The sequence below is a fragment of the Lampetra fluviatilis genome, chromosome 7 (assembly GCF_964198595.1).
Source record: "Lampetra fluviatilis chromosome 7, kcLamFluv1.1, whole genome shotgun sequence".
Taxonomy (NCBI): domain Eukaryota; kingdom Metazoa; phylum Chordata; class Hyperoartia; order Petromyzontiformes; family Petromyzontidae; genus Lampetra; species Lampetra fluviatilis.
This window is the reverse complement of record NC_136281.1, coordinates 1,423,992-1,448,784: the sequence shown is the minus strand read 5'-3', so window position 1 is coordinate 1,448,784 and position 24,793 is coordinate 1,423,992. Positions and strand designations below refer to the sequence as shown.

The 24,793-nt window shown below is 44.3% G+C and overlaps 1 protein-coding gene across 1 annotated transcript; it reads right to left on the bottom strand.

The window, feature by feature from the left end:
* On the bottom strand, positions 1–23,775 carry LOC144933393 (steryl-sulfatase-like). Its single transcript, XM_078858109.1, has 10 exons — positions 23,567–23,775; positions 16,753–16,913; positions 16,328–16,449; positions 14,466–14,588; positions 13,180–13,603; positions 10,216–10,352; positions 9,412–9,549; positions 6,995–7,157; positions 6,089–6,210; positions 1–5,086 (listed from the first exon to the last, which is right to left on the bottom strand). Exons 1-10 carry the CDS (start codon positions 23,687–23,689, stop codon positions 4,725–4,727), a joined length of 1,875 nt encoding a protein of 624 aa, XP_078714235.1. The 5' UTR covers positions 23,690–23,775; the 3' UTR covers positions 1–4,724.
* Positions 23,776–24,793: the final 1,018 nt, after the last annotated feature.

Genomic DNA, 24,793 nt, shown 5'->3' with positions numbered 1-24,793 from the left:
TACACAGATTTGACAGAGTGCAAGAACTTCACTACCATCATAGCTTGCATATGTTTCCTAATGCAATAAAAAATATATATGAAGTTCACATTTGTAAAGGTTCACATTCTGGGATACACATGGGAGATTACCCGTTACAAGATTGGTTACTTAAAAAAAAGAGTAAAATTAAGATAAAATTGGCATACAGATATCTTCAGTTGCAGCCATTATCCCGCATCAGTTGCAGTGGTCAATTCTATGGCAGCTAAAGGCAAGGTCAAGAGGTCATAGTGAATACCATTGATGCCACCACACCAGACTATCGCCATCTTCCTTCTACTAGATCCCTCAGCTGTAGCCGAGTAAACACTGAATTTCCCAAATAACGTAACAATTGTTTAATAACTGTGCCTTTAAAGGGAAACATATGTTTTGCTAATTTTCCTAAATCTGCCTTTAGTGTCCGAGTGGCTTTAGGTATTCCCTTGGTTGCCGACTCCTGAGTGCCATTCCAATACACGTCTCTTGTAATGTGCCCACGTCATCTACTCAAGCACAACCTCGAGCATGCCAATGGCACCCATAACAGAGCAGTGGCAACCCAGGGCGATGGTGTGATCACCATCGCCAAAAGCAGATGTGCACCAGGAGTTCAATGGAATCCACTACAATCACTGGGAGAGGGGGTGGCAACTGCAATCAGCCACCACCCACTACACCGTGACACGAGCACCAATAAAAGGTGTCAACATCTTCAGTGCCGTACATGACGACCATGGTTACGTTTCAGTCTGAGTCGCCACCCTTACTGAAGTTGGTCTCTCGTGAGCGTGCCACGGCGCCTTCATCTCGACTCCTTTCTCTGCTCCACATACGCGCCCTTACTCAACGATGCAAGAGACAAAATTCTGCTGTCTGCGCGCCTCTGCTTGTCACCACTATTAGTTTTAAATAAAAAAAATGGTATTTGCGTCAATATAATTATATCATGTGTTTTTCAATTGAAATCAGCCATTTGAGCTAAAACAGATAAAAGCTAATATTAACTCGGGCCCCATTTAGATCATTTCACGAGCAGCAGAATCAGCTTCCCCAGTCTGACAGGCATAGATATTGGTGGTGCGATGATGTTGGGGTGATTGGTCACCATGTCATGCATACACAGTGTCTCTTGACGCATGGTTACTATATCACTAGCTCATGCTGTCGTCAAAATGTCTCTTTAAAATAAGCTCAGTGTTCCCTACCAGTTTTTTCATTAATTTTGACACTCATTCTACAAATCATTAAATGAACACCATTCAAGATACTGGCCACAATTGCCAAGATGTGCACTCACACTTAACATTGACAGAAAAAATGTCTACATCTGATTGGGACCATGTAGATAACATGACAGCCTCTTCAGCCGCGTCAATGTCAGCTAAATGCAAAGATAACTTGATTTCCAAGTTCAACCTCCTCTCCAAGAAGAAGCCAGATCCAGACACTGAAAAGTTATATGGTGACAAGATTGTTATCAATCAGAGCAACAGCCCAATTTCCGACAGCCTAAACTCGATTCTAGCTAAAGGGTTGAATTTCGCAGTCACCCCTAAACACATCCCAGTTGATGATATCATTGCCCAGGTCGACGTAGCCCTTAAGGGTTTGGGACACATTTCTGCAGACATAGCAAGATTGTAAATCGCAGCAATACTCAAAAACGCTAAGACACCTATTAGCAAGATCAGCAAGGATGAGCGCCGTGAACTGTCTCAACTAAAAAAGAGAGATGACATAGTCATCCTCTCAGCCGACAAGGGCAATGCCACTGTCATCTTGGACAAACCCGCATACAATAACAAAATTCAGGACCTACTTAATGGCAGCTATACCATAATCAATAGAGATCCTATCAACCGCCTGGTTACAAAAAACAACATCATCACTGACTCGACATCTTTAATCGAACCATCCAAGCGGCTTGCTTTTAAACCCTCTGCTGCTAGACCACCCAGATTGTATGGCTTACCAAAAATCCACAAAGAAGGCACACCACTCTGCCCTATCATCTCCACCATTGGCTCACCCACCTACAAACTGGCCCGATTTCTGTTTGAGACGTTGCAGCCATTCACTGGTAAGACCACCTCAGCTGTACTTAGTTCTCTTGATATCTCCCATTAAGGATATCTATCTCCAGGTGATTTGCTTGTCAGTTTCGATGTGGTATCTTTGTTTACCAAAGTTCCTGTGCCTGACACCATTGCAATCATTGACGATTTGGTCCAACAAGGATTGAATGCTGATGTTCCAGCCCTGGTTAGACACTGCCACACCAATACTTACTTCACCTGGCATGGAACATTCTACAAACAAGTTGAAGGTACCCATATGGGTTCTCCCTTATCTCCAGTTGTAACCAATGTTTTCATGGAGAAATTTAAGACAGATGCTATCCAGGCATCCACCCTACGTCCTTCCTTTTGGAAGAGGTACATAGATGATACGTTCGTCATCTGGCCACATGGCCTACCAGCTCTGGACCAATTCTTCAACGACATCAATTCCATACACCCAGCTATCAAATTCACCATGGAGGTGGAAAAGGATGGCAAGTTACCATTCTTGGATGTTTTAATCGAAAAGAGACCTGATGGCTCAATGGGACACTCTGTCTACAGGAAAGCCACCCATACGGATGCTTACCTAAAACCTGACTCCCATCACCATCCATCCAAGAATAATTCCCTCATCAAAACTCTATACCACAGAGCTCGTTGTATTTCCGGCCATCACCACCTAGCCAGTGAACTGGAGCACGTACACCAAACCCTCAAGAGGAATGGATATTCGGACTACAGATTCCAAGAACACAGGATGAGATGTTACTATCCTTTGTGCAAGCACTTCCAAGAGTTCATGAACAGTGAGCCTGGTGAAATTTGGGGAGCGCATCGTCAGTAGTGTACCTTTGGTTCCTAGGGTGTTTCGGCCTTTCACACTATACACCCTCCCCAAAGGCGGCCAGCGACAGGGTGATCAATCCTACGCTTGCGTCCCATTCCCAATTAGTCATAGGAGTTGCCTTGTTGTTGATAGCCAACTATGCATGGCAGGGGCGTCCTCCTCCCTGAGTCAAGCATTGTTGACCGCATACCTCCTGGCCCTCTCACTTCGGGGCCCAGCTGGGGTCTTTCCTCTTCATCCAGAGCCACTGACTGCTGCCTTCTGCCGCCTCCGATGCAGCTCTGATTACCGAACGCTGGCTCTGGCCCTTAATTCCCAGGTCTCTAAGCAGTCTGGTTGTAGATGTTGCCACAATCCGTAAAGCTATCAACCCAACCGTGGGGAGAGAACCATCTGAGGACCAAATCAAAACCATCACCTTGCCATACATAGCAGGGGTCACCAAAACATTTTCCAAAATCATGAGCAAATACAAGATCCAGGTACGATTCAACACAGTACATAAAATTCGTGATTTGATCCCTTCTGTGAAGGATGCGATCCCCGACATGCAATACCCCGGTGTCTACAAACTAAGCTGTGTCTGCGGCAGCAGTTACATTGGGGAAATTAAGCGACATGTCTCGAACCAGGTCCGTGAGCATAAGGCAGATCTGAAACACGGTAGGACCAATACCTCAGCCGTGGCTGATCATTATTTTAACACTGTGGGCACACACGAAATAGATTTTACCAAGACAAAGGTACTCTGCAAACCCACTGGCTATCAACAAAGATTCGTTCATGAAGCCATCCAGATATATAAACACAGACACAATTTCAACCGAGAAGATGGGTACAAACTGAGCAATCATTGGAAGGACGTTTTTAACCAGTTTAGATCATAACTGACTATGATGTTCCTATCCTACCGAGCAGTTATTTTAAATTATCTGAGTTACATTCACTAACACAGCCACCGTTAGCTGTATTAGTAAATGGCGGCTTGCCATTCTTTTCCACCTCCATGTGGGCACTGCGCTGTCTTACATTGACATGCTAATCTCTCACAATACAATGGCCACCCCCCACAGCTCCGTAGCACCTCCCCCACATTGGCATTAGCTGCCCCGCCCATCTCTAAACCATTTGTAAACAGCTCTTTGATTGGTGTAGACCTACTGCATGTTACGAGACCTCTCCTACATTAACATTAGCTGCACCGCCCATCTCTAAACCTATATAAACAGCCTGCTGAGGCAGATTTCCCCCTCTTTTTTCACCTGTTGCGATCGAAACGTCGTGATATTGTTATTATTTTGATTATTTTTTCTATCTACATGGCTTTACCGAAAGACCCAAATAATATTTGCACAAACAGTAACTCTTTGAGATACAAATGTTTAATAAACCCGTTTGAGAAAACATCTCTCAAGAGTCATATAAGACTGCCATCGAAATGACTGAAAATATCCACTGTCTCCATCAACCATGGTCAATCCACTGCTGGATGAAGGCCGCCCCAAGCCACCGCTACCTCACACGATCTTGTGATATAACAATCCACCCAGCACCTGCACACACACACTGATTTCATTGCTCTATCTTCTCGGTGGACATGCTATTGGGCACGTTCCATTATAATAATAAACATTTGTAATGCACATTCTATCCTCGAATCCCAATACCTGGACAGCGGTAATATTGATGGTAAATGAAACAGCATGTTGTAGAGTACCAGTGCGTTTGAAGGAAAATGTGACAACTGATCAAACAAATTATTGTCATTAAATTCCCCTTCCACTGGCACGTTATTCATGCGGGAGGGTCACATCGTTGTCGCAGCCACACGATGGAAGAAAGCCACAACAAGGCTGCAGCCAGGGCTTCCAGAGCAAGTTGTTTAAGGAGAATTGGCTGGGCACCGGCGTGAGGCTCTGTTGGTGCGAGGACACGGCCCTCTGGACCACAGCCAGCACCGCCTGGACAGCGGCGCTTGTGACGGCCAAAGGGGAGCTCTCTGAAGGATCGCTTTGCATCTCGAAGACCAGCGGGGGGTCGTGTGTCTGCACAAAGTTGCCCTGGCAGTGGCAAATGACCGTGTTGTAACACCCATTGCTTCCGGCAGGAGAAAATACCGGCGAGAAGAAATGCACCTTCCAGATGAGCTGGCCTGTTAGGATAAATAATGAACGTGAATGTTAGGCGTGAAACTTAAATAACTTTTACATAAAGCGGTGAATCCTTTCTACAGAGCAACAACACATTTACTCAATTACACGATCTTAGATGGTGCAAGGGGTAAGTACAAATGGTTCAACCGTTGCCATTCATTAAAAAAAACCCGCACATTGAGGCAATAATGATGGAGTGTACATATATTGCTCTTTCCTTTCCACATGAGACAAATTCTGGCATATTCCCATCTAATCATCAAAATAAAAAATTTCTGTATGCGTTGTAAGTTTTTTGGTTTTGTCTTTGAACACCGAACCTATTGAAGGCCGACAAATGAATGAGGCTTCCAGGCAGACGGATCAATATAGAAACTTGGCAAAACCAATGCATGCGATTCTTTAGATCCTCACTTTACAAGTGAATATATTTTATCATCAGCCAAAATCAATCCACTGCTGAATGAGGCCTCCCCAAGTCGTCATCTCTTACAGCACTTCAATGTATAAATCCCACGATGCACACGAGACGATTTCATCGCTCCCATTTCCTCGGTGGACATCCCCTCGGATGCGTTCCCCTCCTTGGCTGCCACCCCAACGCTGTCATCGACGACCGGCCATCGAGCAAAGACGGTGGTCACCGCATCGCGCGCTTTCAGATGCGCTTCTGCGGCCGTCTGGAATGCTCTTCCTTTCGATATTAGGAAGCCACCGGGAGCTATGCACATTAAAATAAAATCGACTGCACACTCGTTTCTTTATAACTTTTTTCTTTGTTGTCCTTCCCTGACACGTCCAATTAGTACGGTTGTCTACCATCGGTGTGAAAGAACTTCAACATACAACAAACATCCCTACGGTCTCTCAGCGTAATTTCTGTGGCGTGCATCTCTCCACGCTTCTTCGCGCTCTTCAGTTTGCGTTCCATTTTTTTTGCCGTTATTGCCTGCGATTTCCGAACCTCGCGTTCACATGAGTGGCTGCGAATGCTGACGTACTGTCGCGAGGCACCCAGCGCACGGCATTGAGATATGTGCCGCAGTAGTGGAAGAGAAACTCGTGCTCCGAGTAGCTCTGATTTCCCAGCAGCAGGGGCAGCAAGTCCTTCCCATCGATCACCCTGCACAACGTGGAATGTGTATGCAATAAAGAGATTAGACACGGCAAGGCATGGGGAGCAGTAGCATTGCAGGTTAGTAACGTGCGTGACGAACCTGGCGACCCGAGTTACATAAAGCTCGTAGGGAATTAGAAATGCAATACATCACGGCCAACACAACTTACTGAATTTCCGATTCCCTACAAGATTTATGTAAATGGGGGAACGTGAATTCACGTGAGATGCTACACGCGATCAGGAGCAGAGTTAATTCCGCTATTACTTGCGTAGGCCGTTTGGTACTCGAGGCTCTGTTCATTGTAAAAATTATTAAGTACATACACCAACCTCTACACCTCCTTCTGCGCTCTGTCCCCCCCCCCCCCCCGATCCAACCTTTACACTTCCCCTCCCTGCAGACTTCTGTGCCCCATCGACACATTTACCCACCAGCCGTCATTGGCTGCTACATTTAACTGATTCTTGGTCTCCTACAGGCAGGGATGCACCATTCTTGAGTACTGTATTCCACCCTCCATATTATGTGATTAAACAATGGTGTAAAGTTTTCAACTGTGTACATATAGATGCAGAGCGCCTTGCAAATTACTTGCGTCAAAAAGTCACACCTACAGGTACGTAATGTCCGCTTTGTAGCTAAGATTATTCTCTGGTCATCCTGCAAATACATTATTGGACACCTCCATGAAACAAACCAAGAAATTGTTATGAACTGGCCCGGTCACAAACATGACAATCGCTCAGCTCTTCAGCAGCCCTGAAATGGCCAGGAGGATAGGCTGACCTGCCCTGTGGTAGACTGGCTCCAGCCAGTGACAGCACTGTTGGGTATATGTCCATGAGGCTGGTCGGCTGGTCCACTTGGACACTCGCAGGGAGTACTCCTGGCCATCGAAGGATTGCCGGCACACGAATTCCACCATCAAAACCACCCATAGACTTCCCACCTGCGGCACAGCACAATGAAATGGCGTTAGTGGCATCTTAACTGGTGCTAAATTCGCCCCAGCAGCATTACTCAACCAAGTCTCGAACTTCTGTTTTCGGAAGGTCCTGCTGCATGTGAGTAAACAAGTGCATGGAGAAAACTTTGGCACCAAAGTTGTGGGACAGCTCAGCCATAAATATGATGAATGCACCCACAATTCATCACTTTTAGACTAAACTAAATACACGTCATTTCCATATGGCATATGAATAACTCGCATGCATTGGACAAAAAAAGTTTTCAAGCACATGTTCATATAATTATTTATTTATTCAATATTTATGTGCATTTCGATTTAAAGCTTTCGTGACTGCAGGGATTCATCTTCTTGGTTCTTTCGGTAAAGTCACGTAGAAGGGAAGTAATAAAATAATAAAAATAAAACATAATAAAACAATTCTCACATTACTTCTCACAAGAGAATTGTGACTTTATTATATAAAGTCACGTAGAAGGGAAGTAATAAAATAATAAAAATAAAACATAATAAAACAATTCTCACAAGAGAATTGTTTTATTATGTTTTATTTTTATTATTTTATTACTTCCCCGGGGAGGCCATGAAGGGAAGTAATAAAATAATAAAAATAAAACATAATAAAACAATTCTCACAAGAGAATTGTTTTATTATGTTTTATTTTTATTATTTTAATACTTCCCTTCTACGTGACTTTACCGAAAGAACCAAGAAGATTTATGTGCATATTATCTATAATGTATTGTTTTTCAATGCTGTATTCAGTCTGCAATTGCCTCCTGTTCTGCATGGGAGGAACTGTATAGATTTTTCGTAAGGCAGATGTAGATGCAGAAACAACAGCTACAATTTCACATTTAATAATTATTATTATTGAGGTGATCAATCCAGAATACAGCGCCAGGAGTATCAGAGTGTATCATCATCGCTGTGATGTCTCCTTCGTATTTGTGGATCGGGGCATTGCGGTCTGTTCTGGATGACCACATTCGCACACTACTGGAGAGTTTTTAATTTTCCATTTGTGCATCCGGAATCCGCATCTGCCTTGGTTTGTGCGGCTGCGGGTTCGGGGAGGCCATGAGCTTCGTGGAAGATCTAACCGAGGGAATCTTCTGCGCTGAGTCTCTCACAAGGTATTTGTCAGTTCTTTTGAACTGTGTAGATAATACATTTTGATGATGACGTCTTCTGCAGGAGATCTAATTTCTCTGCCAGTAGCACTGATGACAATGTCCGCGTATTCCACCAGCACCATCTCCACAGCAGCGCGGTACCGGCTGGTACCAGCAACGTTTGGTACACATAGCCCACTCGTGCGATCCGTGTACAGTCCGCAAATGTGCAGGGGGGACACGAACCCTCTGGTCGAAAACTGACGCATGTCAAGTGTCCACATTGTGGCCTTTTCTTTGACAAGGATTTGAAAGAGCCCCCGGTCTATTTTCTCTGTGGTAACGATCACGGTAGCTGGGTAGAGCGAGCAACTCACAATCAGAAGGTTGTGTGTTCAAGTCTAGGTTGGGGGTTATCTCAACCAATCATCTCTCTGGGGCCCATAAAATATGTATCACCTTGTGGGTAAGTCAGTAGTGCTTGTTCTATGAATAAACTCACCACTGTCATAGCAACATAGAGTTTGCAACACCGGCTCAGGGCAGTCAATATGAGAAGAGCACTGCCTCAATGCTCATTTGAGCAAGAAATCACTTTGACCTTTTAAATGATCAACATGGGTGGATATTTGTATTTCATGCAATTAAGTGTATGCTTGTATATAAAGTTCATTGCCCTTCTTGTGCATATTTGGTCTGTTGAAAAGAAGTTCAGCAGGGTGATTAAAGTTCACCGTGTTATATATTTAAACATTTATTTAAGTTGACAGGGTGGCACAGTGGGAACACTTGTGTCTAACAGCAGGAAGGGCCTCGGTTCAATATCTGACTAGGGCACCTTTCTACATGTGGTTTGTATGTTCTCCCCTGGTTCTGCATGGGATTCTTCTGCATTTCCTCCCACAGCTAAAACACACACAATGTAACTGGTATTGGCCAAACATCCCAATGCTGAAAAATTACCTGCATATTATTCAATCGAGATTACACACAGCAGCAACATCAATTGCGAATACTTAGCAGGGCCCTCCTGAAAATTAATTGAGACTCACTGAGGCTTTCCTGGGTAAACAAGCTGAATAAAAAAAATCAGGATGAGCATTTATACTAGGGAACTTACCTCTATAAATACCATTCCATCCACCTTCCACATCTCCAGAGTCACTAATCTCTTCCAAATGTCCACCCTGGTCTGATGTAAAGTACACGAGGGTGTTGTCACTGAGTCCCAGCTTCTCCAGGTGGTTCACTACCTCACCTGCAAAAAGACCCAACAGGAAAGTATTGTTTACAACAGTATTGGAAAGACTGGTGAATTACTGCCAAAACAATTGTAACAGTTTCAATTACAATAGGTTATGCACTGGTATGTCTGATTATAAATGGGACTGATCAGGATTCAAATCGTATCCGGGGCACTTTTCATATCTGCCAAATTCACACCCAAAGAACAGAAAACAAGTCTACTCATTTTTAATCGATGGCAGGAATTTTCGGATCAACATTTAGCACCAGAGAACAAGTTGAAATAATGGTGCTAGTTTCTTAAATCCCGCCACCTCTTTCCACCCAGAAATATAAACGGGTATGTAACAGTAGACCAGAAGTTCTCGCACAGTGGGGTCGTGTGAGTACTCCCAGCTCGTCCAAGACGTCTGGCCACCATGGCAGAGAGAATTACACGCACGTATGTCTAAGGATAATTGGTAATAAAGAGTTGGCCATACATTTTCCAATAAATTAACTTGGTTAAAAAGTTGTTCAATTCAAATGTAACGAAATATCAAACAAAAGTACAAGTTCGATTTTTTTTTTTATATTTAAAACGTCTATATAATTATAATTGTGCCAATTACCAAGTGTTACGCGAGCATTTCCAAATATACACATAATACATCTACAGAACGATGGAAGTTTCGCATACCAACCGCCCAGTCCATCTCGTGCACGTTGTCGCCGTAGAAACCGTGCTTGCTCGTTCCGTGGAAACGCTTGGCGGCGAACAGCGCCGTGTGGACGTGGACAAATGACAAGAACAGCATGAAGGGGCCATCGCGATTCCTGGGACAGCACAAGCAATTAGTGACATAATATCATTTAGCTTGACACGGAACAATTCTGATCAATGTAGCGCCTTATATGTGCAGCGGTCACATAAGCTCGAGGTGTCCAGACGTGACATGTCGTAAAGGAATGAGAGTGACGTCATGTGTCGGAGGCATGCCCAATGCATGCTGTTTCGCTGTTTCAGGCCAATCCCGTGCTCGCTGGTCTGTGCTGGTGATTTTCAAAGCAGGGCTGTGAAGTTTTACTCGAAGTGAGCGGTAAGCAAGCAATAAGTGTGCAGAAAACTGTGAGCTATGAGCTGTAGGATGTGGCAATGTTATCCTACCACAAACTCATGAAAGGGAATTATATTTGAATGTTAGTGTTGTCCTTTTTATCAGTAACATCAAGTCAAAAATAATCAACAAATCATCACAATCATCATTATAATCCCCACCCCTAATAAAACGTAGTGCCTGCAACTCCCAATGCAAACCCGAGCACCAATCTTAGCTCGCATTAAACTGCCTATATTGGGTACACCACAATTAGTCGGTTGGCAGGTCTGGCACGGTGGGGTAATGTATGAATAGCCACTGATTTAAGTGTTCACAGGGACACTTCATTATGTTGGAGGTGGATCAATGAGTGAATGGTGAATGAGCGATGAAGAATAAGAAAATCTGTATGTTAAGTAGCAAGAGAGAACATTTTGAACAATACACTGCAGTAAACATATAAATGAACATGAATATACAGTACATTGGTGTTTCCTGAGTGTAACATGTCCAAGATTATTTTATAAAAAGGCAGAATATGGGAGAGAGATGGTAACATTAATTACATTGATCACTGAAGTTAAGTTTTGATATGGATTAATAAACGGCCAATAGGCTGTTTTATATAACAGGTCAGGCTTAGTGCTATGTATTACATTGTGAGTTGGTGCCACCGTGGTATTGGTACGGGATGATTATGACAAAAATTATGATGAAGATCGTGTGATTATGGTTGATGTTGATAATGTGACCGATGTGTTATTCACGATGCTATATAATTAGCCACACTGGAAAGAGGCACCTGTAAGGGTGGGTAGTGATGAGCAATCATGGGCATTGGAGAACACATTAAACAAAGTGTTGGATTTAGGAGCATGGTCATTTGCAGACTTGTGTATTTATGTATTTTGAACTTCTTTCGCATTCTACGTAGCCAACCGAGGAGCAGGAGAAGGACAACAAACTAAACAAAAAGCAGTTCCAAAGAAATGCGTTTTCTATCTTGGTGTAGGATGGCAGGGATTGCTAAAGCACAGAGATGGTCTATACGAAAGCTACATTTGTGTCAATTAATAAGCCGAGAACGTGACTTTGCATTATGGATGACAGCAAGACTGCAGCACTGCCTTCCAAACAAAATGTTCCATGAGCTGCTATTATAGAACAGATGCTGCCAGAGGAGGGATTACTGCAGTAAAACTCTGTAAATGACATGACCCACCATCAAAGTTTGTGCTTGTAAATAAAATAGCTTTTTTTTTGTCGGATTAATGTAATGTTTTTATAGGCTTCCCGTTATTTTCAGTTTATTTCATGTGAGATGTATTGTTATAAGACGATGCACACAGTGTTTGCCCCCGACTGCCTTATCTACGAATATCAGTGTTGTGCTTCATAGGAAGATCAAAATAAAATAGTCGTTTTGCAGGAACAAAGCTGGTTTAGAATGGAGTTATTTTTGATGAAACGTTCGCCATTGGGAAGGCCAAAGGGTGAGGGAGCACGATGGGCAGTGGCATGAAACAATACGGATAGGAAATGGGTTGTGGGCAGGAGAAATATTGTTCTTATAATGGGGTAGGAAACAAATGTTGAAATGGTCAGCAATGGTTGAGAGTGAGGAGAGGGGCTGGCTACGTACGGTGCGAAAAAATGTTCAACATACATACGGATGCGGAATGTCAAAACTATTTTAAACTAAACTCCGTGTGGTAGGACAGCCGTTTAGAGGCAATGGGCGGTCGGTAAAGGGGGTGTCGGATAGGAGACAAAGGAAGAGGGCGGCACTATTCGGGATGAGGTAAAGTACAGTAACTTTAGTGTCCATGGAGGTATGAGGTAAAACACATCGCACACAAACTTATCTGTGGCTAATGTGCATCACATACCTCAACAAATTTTACATAAAGCTTGTTGTGTTTTAGTTTATGACCTGCTATAATATAAGTCTGCTGCTGAATGAAAGCATCCCCATGCTTTATCATGCTGGTCAGTGTGGGTTGATGAATGGAGGACCCAGCAGTGGTACAGATAATCATTCACCACTGATGCGAGTCGGGAATTGAACTCTGGTCCCCAGGTTCATAGAACTGCGCTAAACTGCTGTGCCACTTTGGTGAAGTATGGCAAAACCCCAATACCCATCGGCATGCGGAGGCCATTATCCAGGAAATAGTTTGATAATATTGTAGCAGGTCAGGAGTTAAACCAAAACAGGTTTGGGTTAATTTTGTTAATTATTACCACATAACTATCAAGGTAGATATTTTCATTATACTAAAGAGCATTAAAAATATGCCAACTAAAATTACAATTATATTTAATTCAATTATAACAATGTGTTCATTCACAAAGCCACAACTTTATGGGAACACACCGACTTTCAAAAGAAGGATCGGAATTACCAGTGACATGACGAAATTTCAGGCGCATTTTTGTTGTTGCATATTCGAATTTTGCATTTCTAAGCACAAACCAAAATCCTAAATTAGTTATAGACACCAGGTGCAACTCGGAAGTAAAGGACGTTGATGTAAACCGGGTAAAAAAAAACGGGTTTATACCTGTCAATGTAGCCAATGGCTTGGGAAACAATCCTCTGCGTAAGGTTTTCAAACACAATCGGTTGTTGAATAACCTCGTGGTTCAGCATCAGAATGCAGTTTAGCATCCGTGAGTGACTCATGACAAACACAACAAGTCCAATGACGCTCATCAAAACTACACCGAAAGTGAACCATATGATTCTCGGGATGCGCACAAGCCCTGCCAAATGGGAAAGGAGCAGGGCAAGCAGAAGTGGCAGGGAGTAGGTAGCAAAATGTATGACTAATTTGTAGCTTCCTGCGATGATCACACTGCCTTCCCCTTGCTTGCAGTCCCGTAGGTTTGTCATCGGCATTCCATAGAAATAGTCAAATCCATGGCTCAGCGGGTGATGGCAGTGATCTCCTGCCACGTCACAGTTCAGCCCCTGGTGCCACTTTCCTACAGCAGAGAATTGAGAGACGCGGCGAGTTTAAAATACATGTCTGCATATTGAACATTAAAAACAGTGAAGTATTTCTTGTTTTGAAAAGTGTAGACCTATTGTGAGCCTAATCACCATTGGCAACGCGGATGAGAATGTGCAAACCAATTGACAGTTGAATTTAATGACAGCAGGTTGTATTAAAGTAGGGCAGTCGAGAGTAATGCTTTCCAGAGTATAGCAATAGACACGATGCAGAAACGCCGTGGGGACAGTCTACAAGGAAACGCAGTTGCCATGGCGAGACGAGGAGAGGTGAGTAATGCCAGTGGGTTGACAGACGGGTGGAGTCACGTGAAATACTTGACAACAGCATTGACCATAGAAGTATATGCTTAATGTACAGGGTAATGTATGATGAACTTGGTTTGCACCGTATGGGGCAAAGGAATGGCAATTAGAGGCAAGAGGGGCTGGATTATGAATAATAATTCTGCACTGGATTCCATTCAGAAGTCCCAGTGTTGACCGATGCCCTTGGCAGCAACAGTGCCATGATGCCTATACGTGCATTGTATGACATGAATACCTTTAAAAAGCAATGTATGATCTCAAAATGAATGACATTTATTTCACATGTAGGAAAGTGAACTTTTATTACTGCAATGATTACACTCATTGTGGAGATTAATTCCTGCACAACGCTCGTCAATGCAGGCCGGTGAAGGCAGGGAGCATATAAGTATAGTCTAACAAAGGCTTTTGCTGCACTGTCCTCTACTTCCCACCACATAATGCTACCCTGTGGATTTCACAACATGCTAGTTTCATAGGTTTTCTCGATCAACAAACTATAACCCTTACACAAAATTTACTTACCTATTATCGCAGTGGAATAGCCCTGCTCCTTTAACAATTTGGGGAATGTAATTTCACTTGTGGGAAGACCTCCAGAGTTGGCATTGAAAATGAAAACACGCAACGATCCCCTTGAAGCCATTCCTGCCATGAGATAGGAAAGACATTTGGCATTATTTATATAATTCAAAACAACTCACCGTTATCTCAATAAAGTTATCACAAAAGAATTTGTGTAGCTATTGTCTGTCAATAAAACATAAATACGTTGATAAACCAAAGGGCTGGTTCAATACAAAAATTAAGCAAGCTAAAGTTACATATACAGTTAATCAGTTTGCAGGCCTTTGGAGACGTATTTTCCAGCAGCATTTGTTCAATAAACATTAAGCACTGGGCCAGTGTGGACTTTGAGGCTCATTATGAGGGTTCAATGCAGGCCTGGGACTGGCCATAGGACAGCAGTCCGGGCAAATGCCTGGTGGGCCAGTCCATTCCGAGGGCCGGTGGGCCAGTCTGTCTGATTGTAAATGTGAAATACTTTAACTCCTCTAATGTGTACACTTCATTGCTTATTTGCGCTCTCAGTTGGCATTAAGTCCCATATTCTTCAGCCCTAAAGATTCTTCCTCACCGGCCCATTTGTTTTTTAGGACCTAGCCCAAATGGGACGATGAGATCGCACAGCAATCTTGGTCGGTGTGTTTACAAAAGCCTGGGCTGATTTTTATTCCCAGTTCATCACTGGTTCAGTGTCACTGGGCTACTCAGTGTTAGGGAGAGACGAGACCAGTTCATGAGTGAGTTGGATTGTGGCATTGCGGGGACTGCAAGGGATGACTGTGGTGTAGAGAGGTCGTCATCCAGCAGTGGTTTGAAATTCTTATCTTGTATAGATTTACATGCAAGGCGCTTTACAATTATGCAATTGTACGTAAGATAAGTGGTTAAAACAAAGAGTGGGGTTATTAAAGGTGGTGGCTGATGATGAAAAAGTAGGCCAAATATCCTCACGTAGGTCTCTCCAGAGCTCCCTCTTGTGCAGGCTCTTTCTGGCAGCAGAAGTATGATACATCAATTACAAGGTTGCTGCACCTTTAACTCCTTTTATTATTTGTACTCATGAGGAGCTGTAATACTTTTCTTTTTTGCCGATGGCAATATACCCAAGGAGATAGATGCCAATGTCGAGGTCTGCTAGCCATGAGAGGGTTAAAAGAGAGAGTTTATGTAGTTTTGCTAATCCTCCTCCGTTGAAGGAGCAGAGACTACAGTGGTTTAAACTCGATTTGAAGCTTTCGTGACTGCAGGAATTACTCTTTGGTTCTTTCGGTAAAGTCACGTAGAAAAAAAAAATTAAATAATAGAATACGACGTTTCGATTGCAACACAAGCAACCGTCATCAGGTAGAACTAAATTTGAGAGAGAGACAAAACACAAACACAGAGACACACACAGACACACAAGCAGAGAGAGACAACACAGAGACAGACAGAGAGATACACACAACATAGACACACGTGTCTACATAGACACACGTGTCGTATTCTATTATTTAATCTATTTTCTTTCTACGTGACTTTACCGAAAGAACTAAAGAGTACAGTGGTTTACTTTTTGGTCCATAGATTGGGTTGCATGGCCAGTCTCGCTGTGGTTTGTTTTAGTTGTCCATTTGTGAAGATGTGCACATTGCCCTGTTGATTTAAACCAGAGGGCCCGGACAAAAATCAACGCGACCACAGTGAGAACATTTCAACTCCAAATATACAGCAGGTGTCAGGGTCGGGATTGAACCCACGACCTTCTGTATACCAGGACGAGGTAGTTAACATGTCACCACTGCAGCACCTACTGGTAATTAACACCTGGTAATGCTTACCAGAGCGGACAGGGTAACGCCCAGTGAGAAACGCCGCTCGGCTTGGGGTGCACAGTGAAGCAGCGGCAATGTGCTGAGTCAGCTTGACTCCTTCTTGGGCGAGACGGTCAATATTAGGGGTCCTGTCAAAAAGCATATGGGGAAAAGTAACCCTCAAACATATCTCACTCCCAACAATTAGAGAGAACATGCATGGGTACATTTTTAAACGCATCTAGGAAAGAACCAGAAAAATAGCGAATCATTAAATACGGGCACTTACATCGGTGAAAGACTTGTTAATAATCGACTGAAGTGATTTGTCGTGTTATTGGCGTAAATTGAAAATTCCTGAAATCAATTCTCATGCGTCTGATATGAACATTTTAAGACAACTTAGTTCATTTCATTTTAAAGTAGCATTTGGTGGTGTGAAAATCTCTTACTTAATGGTGTGATTTCCATAACAGCCAACGTCCCCTATTCCCAGATCGTCGGCCATCATCAACACAAAATTGGGCCTGCGAGGGTGTGGGTCTGCATTGCCGATGGGGCCCATCAGCAGCAAGACCAAGCCCAGAAGCATGATCCTCATGGTACCAAGAGACTGCGAAACAAAACGAGGCAATTGTCACTCATCGGCATTTAACTGCAGATGTCTCGTATGTAATAACACAACAAAAGGCATACTTGCCATCTGTGGTCGTTGTTAAAATATGTGATGATTATATTATTTGCCAAGTTACTAAGAATTCGTATATTTTAAAAGAACAAATAACCTGCAATTCTGTGGATTGTTGTAGATATCATGAAGGTAAAAGCATCTTCTTGTGAAAATGTTCATACTTTATCGTCTTCATCATACAGGGAGTGGCTGAGAATTTGTTTTATATTGCTCACAACAAGTTGGGGCTTACCAGGCTCTCATTTATGAAGTGAGATTGTTTTACTACAACGAGCTATGGTCATTACCAGTCTGAATTCCTCGCCATCGGAATCGGTTTACATCAACCTATAACCCACTGAGGGTGCGGAGGGGAGTACGGTGGACACATTTTTAGAAGAATTTCCAATGTGACCCAAAGATCAAATCATGGGGGATTCAACAGTCACAGTTGTATCGACACGTGTGTTGTACGTGTCTACATGTATGTGGCTGTGGGGAGCGGTAGTGTAGCGGTTAGCACGCTGCGCTACAAACCCGGCGACCGGGACGATTCCTACTCACGGTCAACATCAGTGACGATTATCTGAACCGGTCCAGGCCTCCAGTAGGTCGACTCAGCCTCAAATAAATAAGTGTACAAACATTGCCACACCCTCGTGTGCTGTGCCAACCTTCATTAGGTACTCGCTAACATCACCTACCCCAACAGTCTGTTAAGGCTGTTGGGGTAGGTGAGAGATCACGGATGTATGTAAATGTGAGTAATGCCGGAATTAAGTCTACTCCTGACCACGCGTAGCATCTCACGTAAATGTACGTTCCCCTCTTTACGTAAAGCTCGTATGGAATCGGAAATGCGATAAATCGTGGCCTACGCAACTTACAGAATTTCCGATTCCCTACGAGATTTACATGGCCATCCGTGCCATGAACTGTGCGTCATTGTGGAGGTCACGGATTGGGCGTGAAGGGGAGGCAAGACTTCTTCTTCATCTCCCAGGCGTGGATGACAACGAGGAGATTGTGAGGAGGAATCTCCTTGGCGGCATTTCTGTGAGATGAGCATGGTCACGCATGCACCAGGCTTCCACCAGCCTTCCCTGAAGCCTGCTGGGTGACCCTCTTATCCACGCAGCCTGTATCCACAGGGTCTAGAAACCTCGAGCTTTGAGTTCAACTGGCTGCAGGATTTGGTGGTACATGTTGTTTATGTCGTTTATTGTGAAAATTCGGTCACAGTCCCTATGATCACTGGTTCATTACTTTTATGGCTTTCTTTAGGTGATTTCGAAAGTTTTTTGGTTTGGCCATGTTTGTTTGTTGTAGTACGGAGTTAGACTGATGGCCTTAATCTAAGTTGTCTTGTGGTTGTTGTTGTTTGACTTGCATCCCACTGGGATTTTTGCACACAGCGTTGGTGTACGGCGCTTTTTCTGCAATATTTTGCTGTCTTTTCTTGGATTTTCTGATTGCACATAGTCACATAGTAACTTTAAGATGTTTTCTTTTCATGTTTTTGCTTTTTGTTTGTTGCAGTTGCACCCGATTCAAGAGCTATACCTAATAAATTAAACTTGAAACCTGAACTGAGTCGCAGACGTACTCCTTGAAGGCAACACATTTATTGATACCAACACAAAGGGGTAACTGCCCTTAACCAGATAATAACATATGGTGGTGGACCACCAGGCTAACTACACCAATTACACTGGGAGTAGCTACAACGGACAGGACCCCGGCTTGGGTCCAGGTACTACACCCACATATACGGGGTGTCTGCGATGTATGCCGTGCCTCGCTAGGGCCGGCACCACACATCTATATGAATACGCAAGGATTTGCAGAAAATTCAGGTAATGGTTCACAAAATCTAAATATTAACTTTCAGCTAATGATTGAATTGTTGTTAGATATTTTACTGTGATAACAAGGAGACAGAGTTCTTCTTGATACAGTGAACCTGGCCATATGCACAAATATGCAGATAAGTCTCTTCTGATCTATATTAGTGTTTTTGGTCAGATATTTTTCATACATGCCAACGTATTGATGAAATTCTGGCTTTAGCTTTTTATCACGACTGAATTTCATCATTCCGTTTGGACGTATAAATAATTGTAAAAGTGTAGTGGTTCCAATCAGGGAGGCAGAGACTTCTTAGAGGCAACACGTTTATTTAACAATAAAGCCCTAACCACGAAGGGGTATAGCTGCTCCTTCACCAGCTATCCTAGGGAGGTACCTCCTCCGGGCTAGCTAACCCTAGCTCACACGGGGTGGCTATCTCAGACCGGACCCCGGCTCGGGTCCGGGTCTTGTAGTCGGGCAAGTCTTCTCCAGGTGACGGCTTCGGTCTTGATTCTTGCAACAGCCAGCCGGACTCGTTCAGGGCTCCGGCTGATATTGCCCGTGGCGGGGCTTACTCCGCCGCTAGCCACGCCCCCCTTCTCGAGCCTTCGAGAGGGTCCTGGTCCTGGTGTCGTGTTCCCCCAGTCCCCTCTTTGGGGCCCCCGGACCGGTACCTCTGGTCACCAGGCCTCCGGGTTCACGTGGAGTGCCATGGCCCCCTGTGTACCCCTGCACCGTCCCTGGCACTCTCTGCACATGGAGTGCAGTGCCATCCATCCTTGATCAGCAATCTCAACCGGCCCCCGCTAGGGCCGGTACTGCATTCCTACTGCAGTGCTGTAGATGGTGTGAGCGGCGTGTGTCGTGCCTCACACAGGCCAGCTTCACACAACATGCAGTGACATCCACCGATGGCACTACAAAAGTCACAATCTTGTTGGGTGGTGAAAGGTTAATGGCAATAATTTTTGTATAAAACTACCATGTGGCCTTACCCAAAAACAAATATGGATCATTGTATTGCTATGACAACTTACGTTTCAAGTAAATTGTCACTTCTATTTCGTATTCTAAATGTGTACCCCACTCTCCTGGACTCCAGCCAGAGATGAGGTGAAGAAACTTGCCACTGACTGGAAATAACATGAAGAAATCGTTTTCATGAATGAAATATAACACTTAAAGTACATTAAATATCATTGTAAGTGGGCTCTTATTTGGTAATGCTGACTGTGCTCGAGAGTTAGATGAGATGAATCTCAATGATAAGATGGAATTGTCCCATCAAAGTCTTCCTCTATAATCACAATACTATACTGATCTCGTCAGGGAGTATAAACCATCACGCAAACTCCGGTCATTCTCACAGCAGCTTTTGGCTAACCATCGAACAAAGATGGTCACTGCATCACACGCTTTCGGATGCGCTTCTGCGGGCGTCTGAAACACTCTTCCGTTCCAATATTAGCAAGCCACTGGAGCTATGCACTTTTAAATCTAGGTTGAAAACTAATTTCTTTAGAAGTTGGCTAGGTATGGTGCAAAACAAGTTCAACATACATATATACATATGGCCGATCGAGCCTCGTGTGCTTCATAATGAACTGAAAAGAGGGCTTCTTGTACACCAAGAACCTCATGAGCAAATCGTGTTTATCAGGAGTGGTGTAATGTGCGCATTTCTGCAGTGGTGTAATTTCAGTGGTACTGGCACAACAACTGGGCAGACTTCAGTCGCTCTCCCCACCCAGTCCAATTACTTGGTAACCCCAGCGTGATTACACTGACTTCAGATTGTTATATACGAAAGATCAAAAATCGTATTTGATTGTGTTGTTAAAATATTTGTATGTCAAATATCCCCTGACATACAAGAAAAGTTTGGCATGCTCAATGATAAAGCTTTGCTTGCATTTTTCATGAAAGCTATGGGCTACGCTTGCTAATGATTAACTCGTGTAGATTATTACCATCTGACCTGAGAGCCAGCAAAGCCCCGTCTCCCATGTCATACAATGTCAACACTGCAGACGCCATGTTTCTCACGGAACACAGTATCCAGTCCAAGCCCAATTCAAATGCACAAACTAAAGTCCAGAATCTACACCAGACCCCTTCATGTGGGTCTAGATGCAATTCGGTCCAATTTTCATGCGCCGTCCAAGATGGCGGCGTCCCGCCGCGTGGTCTCCGTAGCATGCGTAATGACGGACATCTCTTCAGCGCCCGCAACGGTGGACGTCGTCTCCGCAGGGGAACCCTCCGAGGCTCCGGCCCCAAACCTCTGCTCGTTATGCCCCGGCAATACTTCAGGTGGGCGCCCTGCCACCGAAGACGATGTGATGATCGACACCAGCTGGAGAAGCACCACCCGCAGTGAATCTAGCTGCTCCTCCACCCTCTTCCAGCCGTCTTCAGCCCGCTGTGGCGGAGATGCCGCAGCCGCGCCGCCCGCCTCCGGTGCGGCGACCTCACCAGCCGTGGTTCCTGTGACCGGGACCACGGATCCCGGGGTCAGCAGGTCCTGGGTCCCCGCATCCTCGTCGTCGGAAGACGCAACAGGTGGGTTCTTCTTCTTGAGATGCTTAGACATTTTTCACACTAGTAGAATATTCTTGTCTCTTCAAGGACCACTTCTGACTCCAATGTAATAAAAGACTTCCACGACGATTCTTGAATAGTGCTTCTTTATTAACTGAATTACTGTACAGTTCCGCTCCTTCCCTCTCCGGGTTAATTTCCTTTAATCAACCGCCGTGGACGAGGTGTTTTCTCCGTTCCACCGTCGAGGATCGCCACTCTCCCTCGATGATCTCGCCGCTGGCTGGCGGTGTGCCGGGGAGAAGAGGCGAGCTCCGCTGGGGATCCGCCACGTGGCCGATGGCGAGGAGAGGATGAGCAGCGACGCAGTCCGGACCCGAGGCTTCCCACACCGACCTCGAGTCCTACCCTGCCTCTGCTTATATTCCTCCCAGTGGAGCTAAGCTCCGCCTCTAGCCACGCCCCCTTGTGGAACCTTCTTGATGGTTCCCGAACATCCCCTCCGGCTCCGCCCGTCACCTTTGGCCCAGATGTCATCCCCGCTCAGGATTGGATATCGATTACCCGATAGTGCCTGTACAGTTATCCCCTGGCGCCCACTAGATTGCGCTCTCTCATTACAAAAACATTGTATTCAGGGGTATGTTGTACAAAGGTCCTTTATAAAGTCTGAACCAGACTCTTGGGGAAAGTGCTGTTAGCGATCACCTATTAAGGCTGGAACGTCACACGAGGGGGTGGGTGACTGGAACCACACCCGGCCGCCTTTGTCTTCCAAGTCGCAACAGCCAGATTTGCCTGTCACCTGATGAAGCTAGTTGTAATCACTGGCGAAACGTCGTAAATGTTGTGGCTTAGCTCTCCAACACACCGGTGTGCTGTGCTCGTAACGAATTGGCACGTTCTGTTAATGTGACAAACCTCACAATTTGGCTATGTTGGGTGGTGTCGGATGGTGGCGGGTTTACCGACACATTTATATATTTACACGATCTAACCCAAAAAACCTGTATTATGGATGATATTGGTCGCAAAAGCCGATATGTTAAACTAACATTAAAGGAGGTAAAAGTAAAAGAAAGGTAAATAAATTATCCAAAAACATACAAATAAAACTAAATATCCTCGATCCTACCAGGCGAAGCCCACTGAGGTATTAACTTATTTTTCAGAAGTGGCCTGTTCACAAATAATAACTCAACAAAGTGGCTTATCATTTGGACATTTATAGCAGAAAAATTATCTTAGCGCACACACTAGCAACACCTTACCGACACACACTATCAACACTCTACCTACACTCACTATCAACACCCTACCTGCACACACTAGCAACACCCTACCTACACACACTATCAACACCTTACCTACACACACTAACAACACCCTACCTACACACACTATCAACACCCTACCTACACACACTAGCAACACCCTACCTACACACACTAGCAACACCCTACCTACACACACTAGCAACACCCTACCTACACACACTATCAACACCCTACCTAAACACACCATCAACACCCTACCTGCACACACCATCAACACCCTACCTACACACACTATCAACACCCTACCTACACACACCATCAACAACCTACCTGCACTCACTATCAACACCCTACCTACATACACTATCAACACCCTACCTACACACACTAGCAACACCCTACCTACACACACTACCAACACCCTACCTACACACACTACCAACACCCTACCTACACACACTATCAACACCCTACCTGCACACACCATCAACACCCTACCTACACACACTATCAACACCCTACCTGCACACACTATCAACAACCTACTTACACACACTATCAACACCCTACCTACACACACTATCAACACCCTACCTACACACGCTATCAACACCCTACCTGCACACACTATCAACAACCTACTTACACACACTATCAACACCCTACCTACACACACTATCAACACCCTACCTACACACACTATCAACACCCTACCTACACACACTATCAACACCCTACCTACACACACCATCAACACCCTACCTACACACACTAGCAACACCTACCTACACTCACTAGCAACACCCTACCTACAATACACACGACAGTGACTGCTCACCTTCTGCATTGAGCACAACTACCCTTCACACGCTACAATGGGCTCACAACACCGCACTCGCAACACCACACACGCAACACCGCACTGACCCTTGTTCGTGAGCTCTGCACCGCGACTCTCCTCCGAGTTCCGTCCGGTTCACGTTGAGCAACTTTGTGACGCTCCTCACATTCCAGCGAATCCATTCCATTGATTCGCTTGTGTCGATCCATGCATCGAAAATCCGCGCCCAAGAAGACATATCTTATTAAACACCGTACTTGGATACACGTGTGTGTGTGTGTACGATGGGAAATGGCACGTTTGGGCTCCCTGGATTAACGAGACTGAACAAGACAGTAACAAACTCGCTCACAAAATATATCGATTCTTAGCTGCAATGGTGACTTCAGCGATGCGGTGCAAGAAGCACTGCCCCCTGTTTGGCCATCCCACGCCTCATCATCCTCCTCCTGCGTTGAACCACAGCGTGCCCACAGCAATAATCTCCTCCCCTCCCGATAAACAAAATATAAATTTTGAGTTAAAGCTTTCGTGACTGCAGGGATTCATATTATTGGTTCTTTCGGTAAATTCACGTAGAAGAGAAATAATAAAAGAATAATAAATTAATTGGTTAAAATTTTTATTATTTAATTATTTCCCTTCTACGTGACTTTACCGAAAGAGCCAATAATAATAAAACATTTTAACTATTTTTTATTGAACCTGGGTAAGGCCCACTGAGCTGCTGGTTTATCTCTTTTTCAGAAGCGACCTGTCTGTCTAACACAAATTATATCTCAGCAGCAGCCAAATCCTCTATCTAAACGCGTGCTTGTAAATGTGGAGGGGAAAACCGGAGGACCCGGACAAAAATAATAGAAAGCGTGTAAAAATATAATTCAATTTTTATTTTTAATGATAGAATATAGCATTGTCATCAGTAATTCAGTATGACATAAGTATACCAAGTTTGCAGTCGATATCACATTGTGAAGTGGGTTAAAATTGAGTTACAAGACTTGAGGATACAACAACAACAGAGTGAGTTAAATAAAAGCCTGTAATGATAAATTCTAGATTTGAAGCTTTCGTGACTGCAATGATCCATACTCTTAGACTTTACCTAGAAACCCTAAGAGTGTTTAATAATAGAATCCACACGACCACTGTGAGCCCACGCAAACTCCAAGTGTCCAGCAGCCGGCGTCAGTCGGGATTGCACCCACGGGGCCCCTTGTGTGCCGGGCGAGGGAGTTAACATCTCGCCAGCGGAGAGGGATACATTTGCCAGAATGTTATTAGCTACATAGTGATCATTTCCATCGCCTAGC

Excerpts from the sequence above, each read along its gene's own strand:
- LOC144933393 (XM_078858109.1), bottom strand. The coding sequence starts at position 23,689 with ATGGATCGACACAAGCGAATCAATGGAATGGATTCGCTGGAATGTGAG. Across the intron at positions 13,604-14,465 it reads CTATTCCACTGCGATAATAG|GAAAGTGGCACCAGGGGCTG; the intron begins GTAAGTAAATTT and ends TCTCTGCTGTAG. Across the intron at positions 10,353-13,179 it reads GCCATTGGCTACATTGACAG|GAATCGCGATGGCCCCTTCA; the intron begins GTATAAACCCGT and ends GTGCTGTCCCAG.